This window comes from Neolamprologus brichardi, chromosome 6 (assembly GCF_056152115.1).
Source record: "Neolamprologus brichardi isolate AB-2024 chromosome 6, ASM5615211v1, whole genome shotgun sequence".
Classification (NCBI taxonomy): Eukaryota; Metazoa; Chordata; class Actinopteri; order Cichliformes; family Cichlidae; genus Neolamprologus; species Neolamprologus brichardi.
The window spans coordinates 13,869,285-13,895,853 of NC_142109.1; the positions used below are offsets into that span (position 1 = coordinate 13,869,285).

The 26,569-nt window shown below is 40.6% G+C and overlaps 1 protein-coding gene across 5 annotated transcripts; it reads left to right on the forward strand.

The window, feature by feature from the left end:
• Positions 1-6,209: 6,209 nt before the first annotated feature.
• uso1 (USO1 vesicle transport factor) lies at positions 6,210-26,020 on the forward strand. Of its 5 annotated transcripts, XM_087841724.1 has the most exons (27): positions 6,210-6,429; positions 8,017-8,103; positions 8,696-8,760; positions 8,841-8,917; positions 9,219-9,230; positions 9,488-9,541; positions 10,947-11,047; positions 11,138-11,240; positions 11,335-11,390; positions 11,499-11,619; positions 11,749-11,927; positions 12,031-12,171; positions 14,028-14,116; positions 14,204-14,358; positions 14,465-14,670; positions 14,799-14,819; positions 17,653-17,763; positions 18,274-18,392; positions 18,721-18,902; positions 19,005-19,126; positions 19,222-19,360; positions 21,039-21,205; positions 21,714-21,779; positions 22,660-22,758; positions 22,841-22,945; positions 23,069-23,284; positions 25,039-26,020. In XM_087841724.1, the coding sequence occupies exons 1-27, from the start codon at positions 6,364-6,366 to the stop codon at positions 25,111-25,113; spliced, it is 2,934 nt and encodes a 977-aa protein (XP_087697850.1). In that variant the 5' UTR covers positions 6,210-6,363; the 3' UTR covers positions 25,114-26,020. The 5 variants fall into 5 exon arrangements, with proteins under 5 accessions (XP_087697850.1, XP_087697849.1, XP_035762171.1 ...); XM_087841723.1 differs by lacking the exon at positions 9,488-9,541 and having other exon boundaries at positions 25,014-26,020; XM_035906278.2 differs by lacking the exon at positions 9,488-9,541.
• Positions 26,021-26,569: the final 549 nt, after the last annotated feature.

Consider the following 26,569-nt stretch of genomic DNA (forward strand, 5'->3'; position numbering starts at 1 on the left):
TTATCTGAATGCCATACATGTCAGCTCCTCCTTGTCCATTAGCATTTTTATTTCCTTTTTTTTTTGTTACCACTCGGTAAGGGAGGGAAGACCTTTTGGTTTCAGCTGGAAAGGAAAACGTGTTTCTTTTTTTTTCTTCTTTTGTTATCTTGCACTGAAACGGGAAGTAAAATGATGATGTAGCATTTTTCTTGACAAATATACTAATGAGGTCTTCCTTGTCTGGTGGTTTTGCACTATTTCCAACATTTCTGGGACAACACAACCTCTCCAAATTTCTCATCTGGCTGCAAAAAAGAAATTGGTCTTCGTAATTAGTGTGAAATCTCTCCTTCTCACTCGCAGTTGAAACAAGCTGTGGTAAATAAGTATGGTATAGTCGAGGTAGATTTTCACAGTCATGCTTGGTAATTTTGTGGTATGTTTTCAGATGTGGAAATGGCTTTTAAACTTTAAACTTGGCAACAGCTTTTGACCTAACATTGCAGAAAAATGACAGCTCTTTGGTCCTCGAGTGCCTCAACCCACCCACCCCCTCCCCACCAAATGTCTATTTGTCAGGTAATTGCTTAACGCGGGCACTTGACTGCAATCATACTTTTTACAGCAACGGTCAATGGAGAGAGTGGTGAAGAAGAGCCATCATGCTTTCAAACCGATCTCGTGCTTTCTCCATGTCAGTGGTGGTAAAACGTTCAAAGGTAGAAATTTATAGATGGGTAATTCTTCTTTTCTTGCTGAGGTCTTTAACGACTCATCCCTCTCGAAACTTTAAAGGATCCTCGAAAGGAAAAAGGAAGAAAAAGTGTTAATTTATTTTTCTGTGATTTAAAAGTGCAGTTAATGGATCCTCATTGTAAATCATTCCAACCCTTTCTTTTTTTTCTTTTGAATGGAAATAGAAGTATCTTCTTGGCTTTAGCAAGTGTGGTAAACATTTGGCTGCCATCTTCATTTTAATGTGTTTACCCTTGTTGCTATTACAAAACTGTTGTAGGTGGAGACTTTTTTCCCCCCCTTTTTTTAACGTTTAGGTCCTTATTTTATTTTTCTTTCTTCCTTTCCATTTTGAATGTGTTGGAATTAACATACAATAAACTACTGATAACATCACCGCTCATACCGTTTGTCATGTTTACAGGAGACTCCCCTCATTGGCTGTGTAAAGTTTAAGCCTCCAAACACAAACTATATTAAACATAGGCTTGTGGAGGAAAAGAGAGACTCCCTGTAAAGTTTCTTGCAAAATTGCTTCTCAAAATAGCCTTAAAAGGTGTCAGAAAGTCAAAAGCTCGCTCATACAAACTCTCATTTTTCTCTCCCAGTTTTTTCCTGTTAGTTTCTGTAAGTGGTTGATGGCTGTCAGCTAACATTTTTAGTATCTGTAACACTGGAGCGATAGATGGTATTGTTAACTCCACCCATGCATCAGTTTCCTGCTGCTTAATCCTAATACTAAAACTGATTAGTTCTAATATTAGGATTGCTAAATTATATTACAGTCCCTGGCTACGTTATTGTTGGTGCTGATATTTACTCAGCCAGTCACAAGGCAGCAACTGAGTGCATTTTGGCATGTAGACACAACCTGCTGAAGCTCAAACCGAGCATCAGAATGAGGAAGAAAGGTGACTTTGAACGTGGCATGGTTGTTGCTGCCAGACGGTCTGGTTTGAGTATTTCAGAAACAGTTAATCTACAACTTTCCCACACAACCACCTCCAGGGTTTACAGACAATGGGCCAATAAAGAGAAAAATATCCAGTGAGCAGCAGTTCTCTGGGTGAAAATACTTTGTTGATACCAGATGTCAGAGTAGAAGGGTCAGACTTCTTTGAGCTGATAGGAACAATAGTGAGTCAAATAACTACTCATTAAAACAAAGGTGTGCAGAAAGGCATCTGTGAACACATGTCGAACCTTGAGGCAGACGGGCTACAGCAGCAGAAGACCAGACCAAGTGCCAGTCCTGTTACCTAAGAACAGGAACTAAAATTGGACAACAGAAGGTGTTAAAAAAATATTGCCTGATGTGATGGGTTTCAATTTGTACCCTGATATTTAGGTGGTAGGTTCAGGGTTTGGCGTTAACAACATAAAGTATGGATCCATCCTGCCTTGTATCAATGGTCCACGCTGCTGCTGGTGGTGTAAGAGTGTTCAGGTTATTTTTGGGCACACTTTGGGCCCCTTACTACCAACTGAGCATTGTTTAAATGCCACAGCCTACCCGAGTCCATATTTTTAAGACCACATCGTACCCATCTTCTGATGCCCATTTCCAGCAGGTTAATGTGCCATGAAAACCTCAGATCATCTCTGCAACAGTTGTTTGATGCCATCATGCCAACACGGACCAGAATTTCTGAGGAATGTTTTAAGCACCTTGGGCCTATCTGACAGGCAGTGCTTTGAGCAGCTGAAATACAAAAGTAACTATGAAATGAAATAATGTGTATATATAATCTAGAGGAATATATACAAAACAAGAGAAAGGCACACAATGGAGAGCAAAGTGAGAGTAGTGCAAAGAAAAAAGACTTGGTCTCAGCAGAGTCTGTTTGTGAGTGATGAGTGACGAGACCGTGGCTCAGATTGGTAAGGTGTGGTGTCGGGGTACAGTGTTTGTTAGCTGTCCGAATGGCCCATCGGAAGAAGCTGTTAGTGACCCTGGAGGTCGACCAGAGGGTAGTGGGTCAAACTGGTGGTGTGCAGGGTGCAAGAGGTCACCTGTAATGACCCTGGTTTTCCTGAGACAGGAGCCAGTGATTTCTTGGGCATTGTTAATTACCTTGTGCACAGCCTTCCTGTTGTCAGAGGTGGACCATGTGTACCAAACATCCAGGCAGTAGGAGAGCAGTACAAGGCTCCTTTATTATTTTTTTTAAGGAATTTAATTTTTACGGAATAAGGAATGCTCCGATTGTTTTCAGTTGGTGAAAGATCTGGACTGCTGCCAGGCCTCTTTGCCACCCAGACTCCTCTACTGGTATAGAATAGAATAGTAAGTAAAATGTATTTATATAGGACTTTTCACCGATAAAAATCACAAAGTGCTTCACAATAAAACCAGAAAGATACATAAAATAATAATATGAAACAATTAAAAAATTAATTAAAAGCTTGTTTGTATAGAAATGTCTTCGGTTACTTAAAAAAAACAAAAAACAAAAAAACAACAACCTGTTATTGTCATTGTACAATGAAACTTGTGGACAAAACCATGCTGTTATATTAGATGCTGCAGTATGAGGTTTAGTATAATCTTACTGAAATACTCAAGGCATTCCCTGACAGACAGATCATCTTGATAGGAGGTTATGTTGAAATCCTGTATATACGTTTCAGCATTGATGGTGCTGTTAATCTCATGGGAACTAAAGCACCTCAATACAATCAGAGATGTATGATTTTCAACCGAGTCTGGAGAATGTGGTATCCATGTTTTGTTTTTGTTTTGTTTTTTTTTACCTCAGTTAATGTCTGGAGGTGTTCCTGAGCCCATGCAATGATTCCCTATTTTGATCCCAATTGACTGATTTTCAGCCGTGTCCCTTGTTTACAGAGATTTCTCCAGATTCTTAAAATCTTTTTATGATATTGTGTACTCTGGACGATGAGATATTCCAGGTCTTTGCAGTTTTGCATTAAGGAACATCATTCTGTGATTGTTCCACAATTTAAAGATCCATATTTAAAATGTATAAGTTCATTTTTTGGTAGATTGGTAAACCTCTGAAGATGCAGGTGTTGTCGTTCCCATAGCTGACAGAAAATGTGTCCAGGCTTCTCTGTGTGAAGCTTTTAAAAGACACTACAGGACCACATGTTGCTTTTGCGTTGCCATTTGTGTCATGGCTCTGATGTGCAATGATGAAACTCCACTGCTTTTATATTATTGTACTGGATTGCTTCACTAATTTCAAAATAAGTTTATTAAAGACACTGAATTACTGGGTGCATTTGAATCGGTTTGTGGTGCCTGTGCTGTGTGGAAGCAGCTGTGCGCAGGGCTTTAGAAACAAGATTTATGCAAATCAAGATTCACACATAATAAAGGGCACGATCAGTAACAATGAACCCAGCCATCAGAGCAGATGGTAGATGGGGGTTAAGGGCACTGAAGACACAGATACAGAAACAGTTTTCATTGCTGTAGGAAAATTAAAAGGTAATTCTTTATTTAAACAGCCAAAAGTGTGCTGTTGTGTTTGTTGGGAAATGATGTTTGGTGGCATGAAGGTTTACTTGTTCTCTTCTGGCTGAATGCTGTCTCTCCGGCTCTTCATGGTGAGCCGGAAGCAGCTAGACATCCATGTGTAGATGTTTACAGCTAATTGAATGAACATTGTCATGCTTATATCAGCGTTCTTGTAGATTTCCCCCCCCTCTTTATTCTCATCCAGATCACACACCACTCAGCAGACCTGGATCTATATAATGTCCCATGAAACACAATTTTGTCTTTGGGCCCAAAGTCCTCTGGCAGGTTAATCCAGCCCTGGGGTTACACGCAGGTTAGAGTAGATAGTATTGAGTAGATCTGGTTTCTGGTTTTCACTTTATTTTACTTTGGTTTGTGCTTCCTTTGAGTGTGTTTCTGTAAACTTCACTGTTTACCGGCTGTTTTCTGTAAGTACCTACACATATAAACTTAGTCACTCTGCTTAAGGATTATTTAGGTGTGTATTTGACAGTTATACCAAACCTATTAGTTATATTTCAAAATTAAAAGCAAAAAAAAAAAAAGTCAATAAAATGCATTAGACTGTACAGGTTCAAGTGCCCAACAGTGGGCGGATCCAACCCTGAATTACACCATTAGAATAACCACCTACACAATAAAAAAGGTTCCTGTGTGCTTATGTCTGTCTGCAGGCTAACAATCAATTAAAGGTACAGTAAGTGATGTTTGTGAGGTAACAGAATATTGTATTCATAATTAAAAATTGATTTATGGATTCTTGTAAACTAATTAAGAATTAATACATAAAAAATGCAGGTTGCCAGTTTTTGTATATATATATTTTTGTATATTATAGGCCAAGGTTTTAACAATGGACAGCTTTCACCTCGTGCTTGTATAGTTATTGCAACATCTTGTATATGAAATGTGTTTATGTTTTTTTTATTTGTTTTATTATGTGTACTGGTTGTGTTGACTCTATACAAACCAAATGCCTTCATATTATGGCATACTATGGTCCCTCATAATAGCTGTCTACAACAAAAACATAAATAGCCTATTTGACATTAATAGATGTCTGATCAATCCTTACGCAATGTTTTGGAGAGCAGGGAGAATGTTTTTTTTTAAAAAGATTTTACAACATTTGTTTTTTAAAATATCATATCCTGTCCAGTCATAATCATTCAAGTATAATAAACTCAAAGTGGAAATGTTACTGACACTGAAACAGTTGGTATTTATTACACCTACTTCTGTGTAATTAAAAAATCCTCCTAACTGGCATTTATAATTGTATATATTAATTCAGTATTAATTAATACTTCCTTGATCACCACTTAACCTAACATGTGTTTGTTTTTGGACCATTGTACTTTGGAGAAGGTCAAACATGTAAACTCCGTAAAGACAGACCCCAGCCAGGATTTGAAGCAGGAACTTGCTGTGAAGGAGTGCTACCCACTCTGCCACCATGCTGCCCTAATACACGTCTTGTATCTGTCAAGGCAGCCTCTGACCTCTGTATGACCTCTTTTCCTTATGTGCATCATACATAATCGCTACTATATATACACAGAAACAACAGTTTACAGTTTCAAGTTTACAATTGTATTGTTACAATTGTTGAGAAATCAACAATTTCTCTTGATTTGATGCCCACTGGCACAATGATCTAAAATCCACCTGGATAGTTACAGATCAAATTTAATTCAGAACAAACTCAGTGTATAAAGGATTGTAGCTCCTGTTCAACAGTATACATTTTAGAGACATTTGTATTCTTTGTGTTTTTTAGCACTAAATGACACATTATACTCCACTCGAACGGGTTAAATTTTACTTGAACAGTGTGTGAGAGTTAAAAAGTTTAAACCTCTAATGATAGATTTAATTGATAATTGTTTATTTTATCGATGTATTGACTATCACAGAGCATAATCATTAGTTTTCTTGCCCTTTAAATAACCGGCTGGTGGTCTGCTGCTGAGCCACGTATCGCCACGTTTGCGAGCATGCGCAGTGCTCAAACGTTAGTGTTCCGGGGTAGGTCAGTGTACACAGTGTAAAAAAATATATCATTGTGTACTCTCTTACGTGTCTATTATACTGAGCGCAGTGAAGGGCGGCAGAGGGGTGTTTTGTGAAGAAAGAGAGGCTCTGAATACGGCACCGAGATGAACTTCTTCAGAGGAGTAATAAGTGGGCAGGCAGCCGGGCCGCAGCCGTCCGGAGCGGAGACGGTAGGAAAGCAGCTGGGCTAGCAGCGGTTAGCTTACGTTTCTCCGCTGTGCGCCGTACAAACTGAGAACAGGGGGATAGAGTTGTGTTTTTAAACTAGTTATTTTTTGCTCCGTCACATAACAAACACCTAAGAGAATGTGTGAAGATACCTTTCACTTGGCGAATGACTGACAGCGAGCTAGTTAGAGGGCTAATGAGCTAAGGTGGCTAATCTGTCAGGCAGCAGTGGGAGTGTGTGTAACCTGCTGTGAAGCCACAATGAATGGAGAAATCCATGAAAGACACGGACACCAAGGACCAGCCCGTTAGGACTGTCAGCTGTTTACACGTCAGAGTTTTGTTTTGATTAACTTTAATCTGTAAATCTACTGAACATATTGGTGTGATCTTGTAAAATGAGCTAGTGTACAACATAAAAATGGACCTCGTCGTGTACGTAGGGCGGCAGCGAACTATTATCTTTAGTACTGATTGCCTGCTAATCAATTGGTTTAAAAGCACCAAAAAAATAACTGAATATGTTGTACTTCAGCTGATGACAGCCATGCATAGTGTTCCATGCAGGAATCTCCTGACACATTGCTGAGATTGCAGCAGACAACCACATATAATCAGTTCTTTGTATAGTGACTGCTCAGGGAGAAAGCTGTCACTCCTGAGAATGCACAAAACACTTGAACAGAAACCTTCTCAAATTCTGCCCCCCCCTTGTTACTGCTCTTTCTGTGATCAGAGCTGTTAAATTAATTTACTGTTGACTTGTCGACATCCCATGCTGCAGTGCACTTTTAGACCTGCGATTCCAGCCACATTTTGCTTTTGCTTTTGGAATAGGACCTGTATGAAAATGAAAGCAGTAAACCTCCCTATAATAAGTGCATCTGGTGGGCCTTTTTTGGGGGTGGGTTGGGTCCACTTGTCCCCTTTGTCTCGGCAAATCAATACAAAGTTGTCACCTTCGTCCCATGATGGGAGTGGTGTCTTCTAGGGTGACATGAAGGATTACTGAATGGTTTGAGTATTAGAGCGATGCAAGTCATTTTCTGTGGCCTTTGCAATCAGCCAGATCTCATTTTAGACAACTTAGACACTTTATCACACTGTCACAGTTGACTTTAATTTCATGGCAGTTTGCATTAAACATGTGTTGACTCATCATCTTAGTAATAAGAGCTAAGCAACTTGAGATGCAGGAGACATCGTGCATTCACACTTCACACGCCTTTTCATAAGTGATACGTAAATCTTACTGAAGTGACCAAGGTGCACATTAAGACACAAGCTGTCAGATGGTGTTGGATTAAAACAAAATATTTCAAAACTTGAAAGGGTTCAGAAATACTAGTGTTTTTTCCTTTAATTTGTCAGCTGTCTGTGTGTGCTAAATGTAATTATGTACAATATTTTGTTTTGTTTTGGGGGTTTTTGCTTCTTCTCCTCACAACACCACCACAGAACCATTGGGACTTGGAAATCACAGCTCTTTAAAACATTCCAAAAATTCTCTCAATTTCAGAGACATAAAATTACAGAAATTATCAACAAGCATTGCAATAATAGTTAAAAAATTATATGTCCCTTAACAGATCCAGAAGCTGTGCGATCGAGTTGCCTCCTCCACGCTCCTAGAAGATCGGAGAGATGCTGTCCGTGCTCTTAAGTCCCTCTCCAAGGTAAAGTATAAGTAGAGAACTAAAAGGGCCTGAAGCTGTATGCAGTCAGTTGCTAGTTAAATGGATCCTAACTTGCCTTGAAAAATTGTAATTTCTTGAAAGTTTTAGTGAAACTATTTAAGAGAAGAGCTGTGAAACTTTGAGTTGAAATCACTGCACTAACATCATGTACATAAAGCAGTCTGCACACGTCTTCTGCTGTGTCTCACTGCAATAAACGTGCCACCAGTAGCCTTGGATAAAGGTCTTGTTTGTCACATTCTACTGATTAAAATGAACTCATCTCTGACCTCCACCAAGTCACTTCTGTTCATGGACAGTTTTGCCATTAGCCTCACTGTCAACCATGAGTAATGAGTTTATCGAGCTTGAATAAGGGGTTTAAGAGGCACAGGGTTTCACGTTAACACACATGGGTGTTAGTCCTGGTCTGCTACACAGATAGATGTGCAGGTTTCCTGTATTTCATAAGAAATACCACAGAAATCCAAAATGTTTCTAACTTTTCTTTGTGCATATTGACTAGAATTCCTTTATTTTAGGTTCTGGTTGCAATACCAATCCTATGAGAATTTTTTAAAATGTTTTCTAGAAATATCGAATGGAAGTTGGAACACAGGCAATGGATCACTTGATTAACATACTACAGACTGACAGGTATGTTAATACTCATACTTGTAATGCTTGTGGATTACAGCTCAGTAAACATGCTTATGTTTGTCTCCCAAATGCAACAGATCTGACTCTGAAATCCTCGGCTATGCTTTGGATACGCTTTACAACGTCATCTGCAATGATGAGGAGGAAGAACAAGGTATTACACCCCACATCCTTAAAAAAATATGTAATTTAACTTGAATTCATAACTGGAAGATAAAACCTCTGATCTAAAGATGTTTTTAACTATATTGAAATGAATTCCTCCTCATTGTGAGGCTTCTGTAAATGGTTTGAACTGACTTAAAACCCATGTTTGTTTTGCATGTGTAAATGAGTTCAGTTCATGTTAAACATGGAAAGCTGTCAGTTTGCATTCCCTTCTTCTATACACTGATGATGACTGCTTTATTTAAAGACTCTCGTCTCTCTCTTCTCTTCCATGTTTTAACCTACAGATGAATCAGAAGGTAAAACTCTTTGACTGTGCATGATGCCAACCCCTCTAACACCAACGGCACTTAGGAATCACACAGTCCCCTTTGTTTGGTTATTGAAAAAGAGCACATTTTAAATGTATTCCCTGCAAAGATTAAAATAAGCTGATAAATGAAAATGGTGTTGTCATGGCATGGGTTAACAAGTCTCTGTTAGCTGATGCTGGACTTGGAATGAATGCTAGCTTTTGGGTAAGGCGTTGAACTTCTCTTCCTTCCTGCACTCGCAGACGCAGTAGCCCCTCTCCCTGTCTCAGGGAAGCATAAGAATGTGTCTGTGCCTGGTCAGTACTCAAACTGTGCCTTTGTGCAGTAGCTTTAGTGCTAACTAGTTATAACTAACTTCACTAAAATTAGAGGGCACCAGAAAATAAACAGGAAGGCACTTTGGTGTTGACAAGAATGCTTCACTAATGCTTCATTATGCCCCATCTTCTGGCTGTTTTTTTTTTTTTCTTTTTTCCCTCACATCACATTTTAATACCTCAGTAATTTTGCACTGTTGTTGTTGTTGTTATGCCAATACTAATTATACCAAATTATTATTATTATTTTTTTAGAAAGCATTTTTATTTTCCTCTAATACGTCTGTATTTGGATCTTTGGGTTAAGAGGGACACCATTTTCATCTAAACCTACACTAACTGTTTGTTTAGTCCACCTTGACCAATAAGTCTTATGCTTTATGCAAAACTAGAGAGATTTCTATCTACCTGGCAGTAGTGATTTACTTTTTAGCTCTGATTTGGTTTCAATTGCCATCAGCAGCCTGTCTCTGTGTCTTTCTGCTGTCAGGTAGTATGCGTTGTGGTTTTTCAGAGCATTTTCATTAAACACAACAGCCAACTGGTGCTGAAAACTTTGTTTAGAGCAACGACACAAAATAAACCAGTAAAGATGGACCAAGGGAAACCAAAACAATAAGCTGCAAGAAGCTAAAGTGTTAAGTAATTGCCTGCAGGTGCTCCACCTTGAAATTTAATGTATATTAACTAATTAATTAACTAAGATAAGTTTATCTCAGTTAATTAATGTTAATCAATGATCTCCATTGTTAGTGTTGCAGGAAGAATGGAAAAAAAAAAAAAATATAAATATATATATATATTTATTTATTTTAGTATAGTGCAAAATGGAGTTAGAGCAGCATATAGCGACCTGCTCTACTACAGTTAAAAGTGGGAGTGAATCATCAGTTTTTCAGTCAGGAGGCATATATGAGGACCTGTGGGTAGAAGCTTTTATCGAGTCTGTTTGTGGCAATAGCTGTTTGCATAAAGTCCTACCACTAAAAGTAGACAAGAACACTCTTTTTGTAATCTCAGTAATGGATCCTTAGCTGGAAAAAGCATCCATTTATTTTCAGTTCTTTGCTTTAAAGTGCTGCACTCATCCCTAATTAACTGTTTATCACTGTGGGCTTAGAATACACTTCCTTTGGCGGTAACCCTGCTGTCCTCTCCTGTGTGTAGCTTCTCTTGTCTTTCTGGTTTGTTCACATTTGTCACCCTGAGCGCGTCTCTCATTCTCATGGTACCTGTAAAGTCGCTCGTCATTGGTAATTGAAGTTATACATGTGAGCTTCACTGCTGTGTTGCTCAGGCTGATTTATATGAACAAACCAGCTGGGTCCACACACTACATGGATGACTCCTGAGACGGTGACTCGTTTTCAATCTCGCTTCACAGATGAGAACGCACAGAAGCAGGCAGATGACCTCGGCCTCCAGTTTACAGACACGTTCGTCCAGGATCCTGAGCACGTAACCCTGCTCCTCACTCTGCTGGAGGTACCGAGTGGTTTTGATCCAGCAGCAGAAACTCTGTATTGTTAAATTTTTCCTGACCTCCCCCCGTCTGATGCTTTTCTGCATTTTTAGGAGTTTGACTTTCATGTACGGTGGCCCGGAGTGAAGCTGCTGACTGCTCTGCTGAAGAACCAGGGTCCACAGATCCAGGGTATTATCCTGGTCAGCCCCATGGGTGAGTTTCTTATCTCTGCATTATATCGAACTTTGTCACGTCGGGAATTTATCGCTTTAACAGCAACATTTTTTGTTTCCGTTTACTCTCATAGGTGTTTCCAGATTGATGGACCTGCTGGCAGACTCCAGAGAAGTAATTCGCAATGATGTAAGCACACTTACGTTTTGTATTACACTGTATTTGAACCCCTTTGAAACTGAGCGTTGAGTAGAGGTCTGTTTGAGTCTGTGACATTTTGTTTTCTGCCACCATCAGGGCTTGTTGCTACTTCAACAGCTGACTAAAGGCAACGCTGCCATTCAGAAAATTGTGGCATTTGAGAACGCGTTTGAGCGCCTCCTAGATATCATCACAGAAGAAGGCAGCAGCGATGGAGGTAAATGGATTTTTACACAGAATTGTTACTGAACAATACGATCCTACCTCTTTTCTCTAAACACAGTGGGGTTTTTTTTTTTTTTGGCTTGTGATATATCCTGACATCTGTCGTCTTTCTTGTGTGCAGGTATTGTGGTAGAGGATTGTCTGCTTCTTCTCCTCAACCTGCTAAAGAACAACAGCTCCAACCAGAACTTCTTTAAAGAAGGCTCCTACATCCAGAGAATGAAGCCCTGGTTCGAGGTTGGTGACGATAACTCTGGTTGGTCTGCACAGAAGGTCACAAACCTTCATCTCATGCTGCAGGTAATATGTCTAATTGTTGTCTTGATCTAAGTACTAATTAAAAACAGCAGAATATTATTTGTTAAAACTCTTAAATAACTGTTAAATAATGTTGTAATCCCAGCTGGTGCGAGTCATGGTGTCTCCAGTGAACTCTCCTGGAGCTACGGCCAGCTGTCAGAAGTCCATGTTCCAGTGTGGCCTACTGCAGCAGCTGTGCACCATCCTCATGGCCACTGGTGTCCCTGCAGACATCCTCACTGAGGTAATCACAACAACCCGCTCGTTAAGTCTGAAACCATTAGCCATTGAAGCATTCAAAAGCTTCTTTAGTTCCCACAGCAAACAAGTGCTGAGGCATGCCTGAGAGGTTAAAACGTATCACATTCGAATTCAGTGAGGTCCTAACATTTATGTTTGTATGGTTTATACAGCAATGACAGTGGAACCTAAACACATCAATTCAAAGAGAATAGAATAGAATAGAATAGAATAAACCTTTATTATCCCACGGATGATAAATTTCGGTGTTACAGAGCTCTTACAGCAAGGGAAAATAAAATATAAAAGGAAGACACAAGGTGGTCCTATAAACATAAGCAGCCGAAGTTCGTAAATACAGGTATGTACAGGTAACAATGTACAGAATATGTATAGAAAAATTGTATGGAGACATGTATAAAATGTACAGTAAACAAACAAGCTGGTGAGTAAGATGACCAAAAGAATGTTAAGCTGCATTATAGAGTCTGACAGCTGCTGGTAAGAATGTACCTGCGGTAGCGCTCCTTCCTACTCTCTGGGTGTAAAAGTCTACTGCTGAACGAGCGCAGTCTCATGCAGGGACTGTCCGTGATGGATGTTAGCTTAGACAACATCCTCTCCTCCCCAACCTGCTCGATGGACTTCAGTGGAGAATCCAGGACAGAGCCGGCCCTCCTGACCAGTTTGTTGCGGTTCCTCCTGTCCCTCTCTGCCATTCCACCACTCCAGCAGACCACAGCATAGAAAATAGCAGACGCCACCACAGTGTCGTAAAATTTCCTTAGGAGTGGCCTGTTCACCCCGAAGGATCTCAGCCGCCGTAGCAGGTGGAGACGACTCTAGATCCTTTTGTAAAGTGCATTTGTGTTTGTGGACCAGTCCAGTTTGTTGTTGAGGTGAAGAACCAGGTATTTATACTCCTCCACTGTTTCAATGTCCAAACCCTGGATGTTCACTGGTGTAATAGGGGCTGGCTTTTTGCTGAAGTCAATCACCAGCTCCTTCGTCTTGCTGGCATTGATGCAAAGATGGTTCTGTTCGCACCAGCTGACGAAGTATTTGATGACCCCCTGTATTCCAGTTCATTTCCCTCCGACACCCCGACCCACAATGGTGGTGTCGTCTGAGAACTTCTGGAGATAGCAAGTGTCCGTGTTATAACTGAAGTCCGCAGTGTACAGGGTGAAGAGGAAAGGGGCGAGTACTGTTCCTTGTGGGGACCCCGTGCTACAGACTACCACCTCAGACAGTAAGAGGTGTGGTCCAATACTTTCCTTCATGTAATGCATCAGCACAGCTGCATTTAGGACAAGGGTTTAAATTCTCCTGAAAAACATGTTATGTTTTGGGTCGGTCAGTAAAGCGGCTGCGGGTGACTCATTGATAGACAAATGTAATCATATTGGAGGAAGAAAACCAAAAATTAAAATGACTTCAGACAAGAGCGCTGGGAGGATCCCATCCACAATGAGGATAGCAGTGGTGTGGCTTGAATTGTTTGCTGACAAATAGTTATTATCCTAAGATCAATATCCACACTGAAATCTTATATGTTGTGTCTGGGATACTGTGAGCCCAGAGACTTTAGGGTACACTGGGAGTTTCTAAAGTTTAAAGACATGCCTGTGTATGGGGCTAATTAAAATCTAGAAAGGTCCAGATTGACATTTGGTAAAAAATGCATCAAATTAAAAAGATGGGAGCTTCGTGCATCGCAGGAGACACTTAGACATGGAAACTGGTTTGATATGTCATGATACTTAGAGTAACAAAGCTGAAAAAAGAGAATTTTTGTTGCTCAGCAGTGAGCTTATGCAGATTAATGATCGTGACTTTGATTTGGATGCTTTCTTTCAGACCATCAACACAGTTTCAGAGGTCATCAGAGGCTCTCAGGTCAACCAGGACTATTTTGCTTCTGTCAACGCTCCGTCAAACCCACCAAGGTAAAAACACAACTAGTGGACTCGCCTGTTAAATCGCCTTTATCCATCTAAATCCTATGGTGACCTCTCTTCTTCATGTCCCCACAGACCAGCCATTGTGGTGTTGCTCATGTCCATGGTGAACGAGAGACAACCATTTGTGCTTCGCTGTGCGGTCCTTTACTGTTTTCAGTGTTTCCTCTATAAAAACCAGAAAGGCCAGGGGGAGATAGTTGCTACACTGCTGCCCTCCACCATTGATGGTCAGTAACAGTTTCAGGTCCTGTAAATAAATAACATGTGATCTGTGTTTTTAGATGGTTCACACTGTTTTAAGTGCTTAATAGCTCACTTTTTTCTGCCTTTCAGCCAATTCCATCTCTGCAGGACAGCTGCTGTGTGGAGGCCTGTTCTCAGCAGACTCTCTTTCAAACTGGTGTGCTGCTGTGGCCTTAGCTCATGCCCTGCAGGACAACCTCACCCAGAAAGAGCAGCTGCTGAGGGTTCAGCTTGCCACCAGCCTGGGCAAGCCCCCCGTGTCTCTGCTGCAGCAGTGCACCAACATCCTGTCCCAGGTAGGGCAATGATGATACAGAGGAGTGTGCTGATAGGCTGTGTGTCTCTGTTTGCCATAGGCTTCTTAAAACGGCACTATTGTCGATCACAGTGAAGAGAACAGTGTCACATTATTGTGGTTTTGCAGGGTGATAAGATCGTCCGGCGGGTGAGTAAAGTGTACCTGTGTGTGAGTGTTTGGGTGGCACCTGTCTGTGTTATGTTTTTGGCTTGGCAGTTGTAGTAGGGGTCTTGTTGGCCCACTTGTTGGGGGATCTTGCTTCCTTATAACTCTTTACTACCCGATCTTTGTCCCTAACTGAAAGCTTTGACCCAGCGCTACCTCATTAGGGTGACACACAAGTGAACTCCTCCTCACACACCTGTAAGATGTAGTTGCTGTCAGTGTTTTCACCAGGGGCTTGTGGGGAAGTACACAAGTGGACACCCGAGAGAGGCTCAGAGAAAAGGGACACATTGGTTGTTTTTAATCGTTTATCTCTGGTGCTATCATCCTGACACCTACTTTAAACTTTGAACTTTGTTTGCTGTGCTGCAAGCCCTTATCTGTTTGTTGAGGAAGTGAGTACTGCAGCAACTTTTGGGCCTTCTCCTGTTCAAGTGAGTGACTGTCACTGCTTTTTGTCCTGTATTTTTATATGGTGCACAGCAAAACTGGCAGATGATTTATAGGACTGTGTATGATTTTTATGTCTTCCTTTGGGTTCAGATATTTCTGAACTGGAAATCCCAAATAATGGGATCAAAGAGGCCTTGTAAAACATAACCTTGGTACCAAAACAGATTTAAAAACTAACTTCATGCTGCTGAAAGGCTCCAAATTACTGCTGGTACTTATCTGTTGTGAAACAACGGGATTAAGGTAAACGTACTTTGAGCTCCTATTGCTTGAGGCCCGAGGTTGGTCTTTGGATACTCACAACCTCTAAGCCTTGATGGTGTGCTCAAGTTTCCTACCAAGAGCTTGACGGTCACCTCCTGTAAAAGAGGAAGTGAAATCATTTCATGTTTCAGAATTATTATCACTAATGAAAATCCTCAGTGTGGTTAGGTAGTTTGTGCAAGAGCCACATTGTTATGTGTCTGCGACAGACATTTGCATCCAACCTCCAAAGGTTGGATGCAAATGTCTCCAACACCAGGGGTGTCCTGGCTGGGGGGTAACTGATTATTTTCTAGGATTGTGGTAATGATGCTTTAGTAAACAATTTCACAGAAACACCCAGCAACAACTTGCCATCCAGTTGACAAATACACCTTTTCCCTAGCAGCCAGTGGTTGCCGACTGGTTGCCGACTGGTTGCCGACTGCTTGTGTGGGGCGTCCATTGTTTACTAAAATCTGCATATGTGATTTGGATTCTAGGTAGCGAACAGATTTTTGTCACCGATTGTCTAGAACAGAATTAAGATCTCTGACAGTGGGTCATACTTGTGAAGAAGATGTCTTTTTCCCCCCTGAAATGTGTCAGGCATATGCAGTGTGCAGCTTTGTGTTTAAAAACACACATTCATACGAGCCACACCTCTTCTGACTTCCAGTCTCAGGCTGGCAGCAGTGCAGCCCATTAGGCAGTTGTAACTGGATAGCTGTGCCTTGATGTAATGTGTTGTGTTGGTGGTTTCCTGGAAGAGATACAGAAGTGGAAATGTTTCCTCTAAGATTATTTTTTTATTATGAAGCTGTGTCACACAGCATTTGCTTTACATAAGTCAATTTCAGCAATGTCTCAAGTGTTAATGGTCATCTGTGCCCCCCACACACAGACATATGACGTCTTTGTAGAGACCAGGCCAATGTGTGCTCAGTTGACGCCTGTGGTGGTCATTGTCTTTTCTTTTGTTTTCCTCTTCATTTTATTTATTTTGCATTGCGTCACATTTGGAGACAAAAGCTGAAAAGGTGATTTTTGTAAGTTTTTATAGTTTTGAATGCTGATTAGTTTTTATCCACATCTTCACTGCTTACTCAGAGAGCTCCTTTCTTAAAAGCATGTCGCGCATTAAGTGTTAATGCACCAGTTGATTGGCAGTCTTAAGCCACAATTTAAACTTAACAGGTTTTTGCTCATCTCCGTACCGAGTCACACTGTTGTTTTTCATCATCTCATGTTCCAACTCCATGAAAATCATCCTGTCTTCCTTTCAGTGATAGAGATGACATATCCACTCGCTGGCATCAGTTTCCCATAAATGTGCGCATTTGAGGGACGTTTTTTATAAAGAAGGAAAAAAATCCACATTGAGCTCTTTTAAAGATCTTTAAGCTGTTTTAATAATAATGAAATAATTTATGTCATTAAAAAAAAATCCTGAAAAGCACATTTAGCGGGGTTTGCTTTGCATGTGCTGACAGCTGGAAATGGGATAAAGTTTCCATTGCAGTTTCACTTTGCTTTGAAAATAATTGATTGCAAACTGATTTTAATGTTGATCATGTAGTTATTTTATTTATTTACATTTTTTTTGTAATTATCACAGGATTGCTTGCTCTGATAAATCTAACCTCAGTCTAAATATCTGAATGTTTTTGTTTTGACTGGCCTTATGATAACCTCATTAACCACTAATGTATGACATGTGTTGAAGGATTACTTTAACCATTTCCTTATTTTTATTGACCAGAAAAGGACATGCATTGTTTTAACTTCGCCATTTCCACTGATAGGGATATTTAATTGTTGCTATGTACCAGCAAATCCGATGCTTCTTTTTCAATGTAATTTACCATTTTAGAGCTAACATCTATACTCCGCTCATGCTCTGATGAAATGGCTGCTTACTAGATACATTAATTGGTTAAGTAATCTGTATCCAACCAGTAAACTATTCCCAGTCGCGTTTAAATGTGACGAGGATTCAGTCTGACTCTCTTTTCTGTGTTTTTTGTCGTGTAGCATCGTGTTTTTGTGTTTCTAAGTGTCACTGTCACTGTACAGAAACACGTTGACTCTCCTTCTGTCTTGTTGTTTTTCTCTGCAGGGCAGTAAAGTGCAGACCAGGGTGGGCCTCCTCATGCTGCTGTGTACATGGATCAGCAACTGTCCGATTGCCGTTACACACTTTCTGCACAATCAAGAAAATGTTCCTTTTGTATCCTTTTGTCAGTTTTACTACTTCATAGGGTTCTTAATGCTTCGTAAACAAGTTATTTATTATGTTTTTTCTTTTATTCAGTTTTTGTACGGTCGCCCCCCTGTACGCCCCCTGTACGCTTCCCCACCCCTCAGGGGGTGGGGAAGCGTATCTGTAACCGGAAGGTCGCCGGTTCGATCCCCGGGCTCTCTGTCCTGGTCGTTGTGTCCTTGGGCAAGACACTTTACCCTACCGCCTACTGGTGTTGGCCAGAGGGGCCGATGGCGCGATATGGCAGCCTCGCTTCTGTCAGCCTGCCCCAGGGCAGCTGTGGCTACAACTGTAGCTTGCCTCTACCAGTGTGTGAATGCGGGAGTGAATGAATAGTGGCATTGTAAAGCGCTTTGGGTGCCTTGAAAAGCGCTATATAAATCCAATCCATTTTGTGTTTAGGTTAAAACCTCTCATTCAGTCTTACTTAAAATGTGCAGCTTTACATGGATGAGTCCTTGACACTGACTCTTGTAGCTGACCGCTCAGATCTCAGAGAACCTGGGGGAGGACGAGAGGCTGGTGCAGGGCCTGTGTGCCCTGCTTCTCGGCATCTGCATCTATTATAACGACAACTCGCTGGAAAACTATACCAAGTAAATCTCTTTCACTCACTCAAACATGTGCATGCTATAACTAGGTTTACCTAATTTTTTTGGTGACAGAATGACAACAATACTCCGTATACACACAAGCAAACACATTATTATGGTGATAAGTTAAAAAATATAGATTACATGCATTTTACAAATCAGATTTTCATCATTTCAGCTGCTATATAGCCATCATTTGTGTATCTAAAGTGTATAAATTAGGAGGTACATTGTTTAAATGTGGTGTCTTTGTCCACTGATTTGACAAATTTAAAACAAATAAAAATCTGTTTTATATAGTGACAAAGCTACTGTGCTCTCTCCTCTTCAGAGAGAAGCTAAAGCAGCTCATCGAGAAGCGGATCGGAAAGGAAAACTTTGTAGAGAAGCTGTGCTTCATCACCAAACATGAACTGTATTCGCGGGCGGCTCAGAAGCCGCAGCCCGTCTTCCCGTCTCCAGAGCAGATGTTGTTCGATCATGAGTTTACCAAGCTGGTCAAAGAACTGGAAGGTCAGTCCCGTCACATTCATCCTAACACGAACAGTTTAAGAGAACTATTGCAGAGTTTCAGTTGGCCTAACGAGTTATGTTCCTCTCCCTACTTTTCCACAGGAGTGATAACCAAAGCAGTTCACAAGTCTAGCGAGGAGGAGAAGAAGGAAGAGGAGGTGAAGAAGACATTAGAGCAGCACGACAACATTGTGACTCAGTATAAAGAGCTGATCAGAGAGCAGGTAAATAACACCATTTTCATTTTGTTACATGTTGTGTTTGTTCAGTTTGATGTACTCTCCTGCTGACAGATTGATTTTGATCACATGATCCTCAGGACGCTCAGCTTCAGGAGCTGAAGGAGCAGGTGACATCCATGACCTCCCAGAATGAACAGCTGCAGGCTACAATCACCCAGCAGCAGTCGCAGATCCAGCAGCACAAAGACCAGTACAACATCCTCAAGCTGAAATTAGGTGGGTGCACCTCATCGGCTGTGTGTGTGTGGTGTGACTTTAGATACATAAAATATAGAGATTTAGTTCATTTAAAATACATTTTCCCATAATGAATGAGAAATGAGGGACTGACATGCACGATTTTAATCCTATCAACCTCATTCCGGCGGGCACATTAAGCTTTTACTGCCTCGCTCAGATAATAGAGCGACAGGGATGTGCAGCAACATCCCCAGATACTGTTTTATATCAAATTGTGCGAGACCGTCACGCACACAGCCACGTTTCATAGGAGCAATTTACTTTGTTTCATAAACAAAATGTTAAAGTGAAATTTTGTGCTTTTAGAACTCTGTAGCACTTTCTTAGCACACAACAGACAGTGTGTCGTGATTTCGTGCAGTCTTGTCATCACAGTGAGGCTGTCAAGCGTGTGAGTATCATACCTGTGATTAAAATTTATGCTATATTCCTATAATACAGTCTTCCATATTGCTTGCATCACTTTCAGAAGTCATTGAGAAATAGTTTTTAAAACCAAAAAGTTATTACAGGAGAAAAATGATGCTGTTTTTTACATTTCCTTATATGCAAGTTTGTGTGGCATTAAACAAGTGTGAGACAAATTAGTCGCCTCAAGAGATACTTGTAGGTTTCTGTTCTTAGATCACATAGTAGCCAATTTTTCCTGTTTCCAATCTGTACTAAACTAACAAGGATGACAGCGAATGCAAAGGTTTCTTAGGCAAAATGACAGAGACAAAACCATGAAGACACAAACCCAAATAAACTGCCTAAACTCTTTGCTATCAAAGCAAAGTAGCTCACAGACACGTAAAAGCTAAGTATCTCTAGCCTGTTACTTAGAATCAGAGTTCAGCCAGAACCTCGTAGATATGAGACTGAAATTCAGAGGTTTATTCACAAATGGTGATGTAGCTGCTGCAGGACGGCGATTTAACTGCAAAATTATGCCCATGCTGGGTTCTGGGTACTCTGGATTTCTCCAGTGGTCCAACGACATGCAGTTAGTGGGGTTAGGTTAACTAGTGATTATAAATTTCCCATAGGCGTGAATGTGAGTGTGCGAGTCTCTCTGTGTTAGCCCTGCGACAGACTGGTGACTCGTACAGAGTGTACCCTTCCTGTCGCCCTAAGGTACCTGGGAAAGACTCCCCCTGTGACTCTTACTTGGATAAGCTGAAGAGGGTGGATGGATGACATAGGCTCACCTACCCTGCTCTGATGTAGCTGACTTGTCCCATATTGCAGAGAGACTGACTTGAGCACAGAGTCAAATTGATTGCAAAGTGTTAGTAAGTGGTCTGTTTCATAAATTAGATGACAGTTATTGCCAAACCTTTGTCAATCTGTCTAAGAATGTTTACAGTCAGTCCAAATTAGGCCATGATTGTTTGGAGACAGGCTGCTTTAACCTTTGGATTAACAGTGGTCACAATGGCCAGATAGTTGCTGCAACTACTAGCAGTTGGTTGCTAAATGCAAAAATTTCAATGCAGTCACCAGTAAACCACCAAGCTTCCCCCTCCTTCTACTCACAAGAAGGTTGCTATCCCATTTTTACTCCAGCGTGATTGAGCCTTAAATCAGCTCAGGATTGTAGATTTAGGGATAACATCAGCATCAGTATTGCTGTTGTTAACACTTAAACTGAGTGTTTGTGCTCTAACTTCAGCTAAAGAGAACCAGGGTCAGTCCAACAGCCAGGGAGACGGCTCTCAGGTGAACGGGCTGCAGACAGAAGAGCTGACCCAGCTCAGAGAGGAGGTGGAGGAGCTCCGCAAACAGCACTCGCTACTTCAAACACAACTTGGTGACAAAGATGCTCTCATCAGCAGCCTGGTTAGTATCTTTTTTTTCTTTTCTTTTTAAGTCTGTGTGTACTGGCATTGTTGTTCTGGGGGCTGATTCCAGAGAGATGTTTTAAAGCTGTTTTGATGCGTTTGTTAGTGTAAAACAACTGTAGGCAAAACAGTCCTCCAAACAGCTGACTGACACACGGGGGAGCAATGTGGACTCTATACAACCACCAGAGATTAATCAATTGATTTGGACTGATACATTGCTTTATATGTCTTATTTTAGAATAAACACTTATTATATCATTATAATGTTTAAACCACACCTGTAGAATAAATTAGAAGACGAAGATCAACCAGAAAACACTACTGCAACTATAAACATGCAAACCAAAGACACAAAGAAACCTTTACGTTTAAACTTTCCGACATATCTGGATATGGGAGTTTCTAAAAACTGCTTCATGTCTGTGTTTGGGTTAATCGCACAGTTACATATTGTATCTGGAATGAAAGTGACTGCATAATGTTTTAACTCTGTGTAACTGTAGAAATCAGGAGCTGCACAGACAGCAGAGGGTCCAGCAGGAGGATCAGACAACACAGAGCTGCTCCAGGTGGGATTCATCACTTCACACCTGTCCCTGCTTTTCCTTTGAACCCCTGTTTGCTAAAAATGTTTCAAAAGGTTAAGCGCATGAGGCAAATGCTTGTTTTGTCACTAAATAAGTGTTCGAATTACTCTTGTGCCTAACAGAGAGGTAAATCTTTAAGTGTACCATTTTATTTTCACTTTTATTGACATAAATATTCAAGATGATTTATGATGTTTACATGTATGCAAGAGGGTGTGACTCAAGCCTAAAGAACCTCTCAGGAAGTGCAGCGCTACAGCTTGCTGTAGAGTATTAGTGGTTTTAGGACAGGATGGACTTCTGGGACACAGACTTTGTACATCTGGATCTGGTCTTTTATCAATTCCCAGAGTCAGAACCAGACACGGAGAAGCTGCATTCAGCTTTTATGCTCCTTATATCTGGAACAAACTCCCAGAAAGCCTCAGATCAGCTGAAACACTCAGTTTATTTAAATCCAGGTTGAAGACTCACCTATTCTCAGCTGCATTTAAATAAAGCACCAAATCCGCAATTAAGCTTAAATTTCAAAACTTACATTTTAACTACTGATTTTATCTACTGTTCTGATTTTATCTGTTTTGATTTTTGATTTTATATACTGGTTTGTTTGTTAGTTAGTTAGTTTGCTTGTTTTAATCAATTTTAAATCATTGTTTTTGTTTCTAATGTCTCTGTAAAGCACTTTGGATCACCTTGTTGTTGAATTGTGCTATACAAATAAACTTGCCTTGCCTAGGATCACCTTATTTTCATGTCTCTCACAATAAGAATTATATATGTCACCAGAGTTAATCTGGAGGCATTAATCAGATCGGGTGTTAGTATTTTGTACCTGTGTTGAATGTGTGCTGTGTTGCAGGAACTGGAGGCTTTAAGAAGTCAAGTTCAGTCCCAGTCAACAGAAATCGGTCAGCTGAAGATGGAGAGACAAGACCTGCTCAGAAGAGCTGAAGTCGGGGTAAAAATCATGAGAAGATCAATTTGACATAGATTTGCTGAAGTTGTTTAAAACTAATGAACCTTTCTCTGGCTTCTCTCAGTCCTCTGACACACTCCCCTCTAGTGACAGCTCATTAGATGCTGCAAAGATGGCTGAACTGGAGAGTAGGCTGGGAGCGCAGACGTCTGAGATGGAGAGACTAAAGGTGTGTGAGAATATGTCGCTTGACGCTCATTTATCGTAATGTTTTCATACTGCATTCAGCTTGGACTTCTCATATATTATCTCTCTCTCTCTCCCGTCTCCTTCCTCTCCCTCTGCGGCTCAGGCAGAGGTAAAGAACCTGTCAGAGAGCCGGGCGGAGCTGGAAAAGCGGCTGGATTCAACTACGAGCACGGTGGCCATCCTGCAGACGGAGAAGGAAAAGCTGCAAACTGACGTCCAGGAGTCCAAGAAGGAGCAGGATGACCTGCTGATGTTGCTGGCAGACCAAGACCAGAAGATCACCAGTCTGAAGAAGAGACTCAAAGAGCTGGGAGAGACGGTAGAAAAGCTATTAGCATTTTCTAAAATCACCAGTATAAAATGTATAGTTTTCATTTTTACTGCCAATCTGCCTCGTTTATCCAAACATAAGGAAGAAATTAGGTCAGCCCAGTAAAATTCAACAGTAGAAATGATGAAATATCTAATAGCCTCACATTTAAATAATATGAATATTTTTGTTCATTTTAGGAATATTTTGTTAACGGGACACCCAGCAGATTTTGGGACTGATTACTTCCCTGTATTAGTATTGTCATGCAGGAAAATGTGTGTCACAGAGAAAATGAACATCCACATGAGGTGGAGCTGCTGTTTCAGCCTTTTACCTCTAGTTTTGTTCTCAGGCTAGTAAAACACGCAGCCCCAACAACCTCCAGCAGTAAGGTTGAGAATTTTCTTTAAAAGTTTTGAGTGAGAGGAAAGAAAGATGACCAGTAACATCCAGCAGAGATCCCAGGTCAGAGTTTGGTTCACCAGGTCCCCTCAGGTAGCCGTAGGCTCTTGGAAGTCTTTATCCCTACGCCTTCTTATGCCAAAAGAAAATTGTCTCAAGCTGAACTGACAATAAACCAACTAATTGCAAAGAGAGGATCCAGTGATCTTGAAATCCTCTGTGGTCCTCATCCATCACCTGGTGACGAGACTTTCGCAAGTTTGCACTTTGATGAATATTCTCCAGAGGACGATCTTAAAACAGAACAAACATCAGGGTAACACTGCTTGTTTCTAATATCCTGTATCACAGACATTAAATTAGCACAGTGTTGTTATTGAAACTTTGACATATCTCATGATATTGATGTGGCTCTATGACAGTCGGTGTAAAATTGATTTGATTGCAGTTTTTAAAATAGCTTAAATATGTTTTTCAGTTGTGAGAGTTTTGATTAGATAGCCAGTTATGGAAGATTTGAAAGTGCTGGAGAAGAAAAAGTTGGATTAAGTATAAAATTTCAAACTGTCCCTTGTTTTTTGTTTTTTTACCCCAGTGTAGTATGTATGTAGTCTGATCTAAACTTTCCCCAGATTATTCAGTCTGATCCAAATAAATGAACAGTGAGTTGATTCTGATTAGCGAGAATTCAAAATAAAAACGACCACACTACTGCCTCAGTCACCCATGCCGAGACAGCGGTAACTAAAATGTCTATTCACCGACTGGTTGGCTAGTGGTTTCTGGCTGTCACCAAGTGAAAATGGCTGCAAAGAGGGTGCTGCAGTCTTCTTGTGATTGATTTTTGTTGCAAGCAGGTTGCAGTAGCCCACAGTTTGCATGCAAGTAATTCATGAGTGTTTGCAGGTTACACGCAAACTACGGGCGACCACCGCAATCTGTGGTGCAGCACTGGTTAACTTTATGCACCTGTTGTTTATTTTCCCTGCTATCAACTGTGAGCAACCTACAGCAACTCCTCACCAACTGGTTGGAGACTACAGGTTGTCTCCAGTGACCTGTGTCTGCTTTGTGGTCTCAAAGCCTGTGTGATTGTGGCCTATAGGGGTTGAAATTGACTCTTTTTAGTCATTCATCTTATTTTTCACTGCCTAACAAACAAACAAAAAAAACCCCAGCAAGATTTTAGTGTCTAGTCTTGGACTAAGTATCATTAAAGCTTGTTAGCTGTCGTGGTAGCTTTAGCAGTGAGTAATTATTTAATAGTTACAGAGGAATAGATGCAAACACGTAAGTGCGAACCACTCAGTTCTGTTTCGTCTGTCTGCTTTAGTTAGACTGTGACCCTTTCCTTGCAGGTGGAAGATGAAGATGACCTCGACACCAGGGACCAGACAGACGACGACGATGAGGAGGATGAAGATGAGGACTAGAGAAAATCAGTGAAAGGAGAAAAAGGAGAGAAAAGACTCTGCAGAAACGCACCTGAGAAACTGAGTAGGACTAAAATATGGAAGCAGTTTCTCGTCCGGGCTGCCATGCTGTCTTCTTCTTTACTCCAACACATGTATGTGTTAGTTTTTGGACATTTTTAGTTCAAGATGACGATGTTCTTTCCAAAAACTCAATTTTCAGCGACAGCTGAGAGATTTAAACATGTCAGTGTATTCATCTCTGCTGCATTCACCATCAGTTTGTGATGGATTTTATTATTTTTTTTGTTTTTCTAATGTACTGTCACATAGTTCCTAATCACAGAAAAACCTTTAAGTTAATTTTAACACATCTGGAGAATTTGCAGAAGCGGATTTAAAATGTGTCACAATGCATTCTCATTTTTCCCCATCCTGCACTGCTGCCCTCACCAGTACAAGCACCTGCAGCATTGGCGTCACCTGCACTTCGCCCCCCAATCAGTTCGAGTTCAGCGTCACAGTTGTTCCATTTCACCGACTGCTCTGCAATATGCTGCAAAACACTGATGGAAAAGATGTAAAGAGACAAAAAAGACAAATATTTTTGCAACTTTTTGTCCAGTACTGGCATCCAGCTTCTGTATGATATTATGTAACTTATCACTTTAAGAGCGACATTGAAATGAATAAAGAATCTATCTATATGGAGGAATAATTGTAGATAAATTAAATTTTACTAAATCCATAATAAGACCTGGCTGTTAGGATTTTTTAAATTTGAGTGTTTAAAAAAAAAAAAATGTTCACGCTGAATGTTTTCATGCCAAATTAATAACACTAAATGATTAGTGTCTGTCACTAAAACCTGAAAAGGAGGCATGGCGGGACATCGTACATTTACTGAGAATAAACTGTTGTACCCTCACGCGTCTTCTGCTAAACACTTTTCATTTCCTTTGGTGAAAAACTTGTGAATCGATAAGAGATGTGAAAGAGAGTTCAAAAGGATTTCTGATATGGAAACAGCTTAACAATGGGATGATGTGGGGGCGCCATGCTGAAACTACAGGTGGACTATAAAATATGCATCGCGGATGCTTCAAACATGTTCTCCTGATTCATGAAAGAAGGAACCACCATGTTTGTTGAATAAAAATAAATACAAATATATTATTTTGAAATGAAATGCTTTCTGAGTTTAGTTGCTTAGTTTAAATCCTGCCTGGCTTTGTGTGACTGGAGTAAAATTGATAATGAAAGCTTGGTAAAACTGCAAACTAAATTATAATAAAGCACACTATTAATAAACATAGTCGTGAAAAAAGTATCCACAGTACTTTATACAGTGCTGTGACTGAGTACACCCCATGACTCAGTTGCAGTGCATGAATTACTCGCAGATATGTGTGCATGTACTGTTAGTGAATCAGGGAGTCGCTTCTTGTTTAATGCCATACATACAAAGCACCAAACT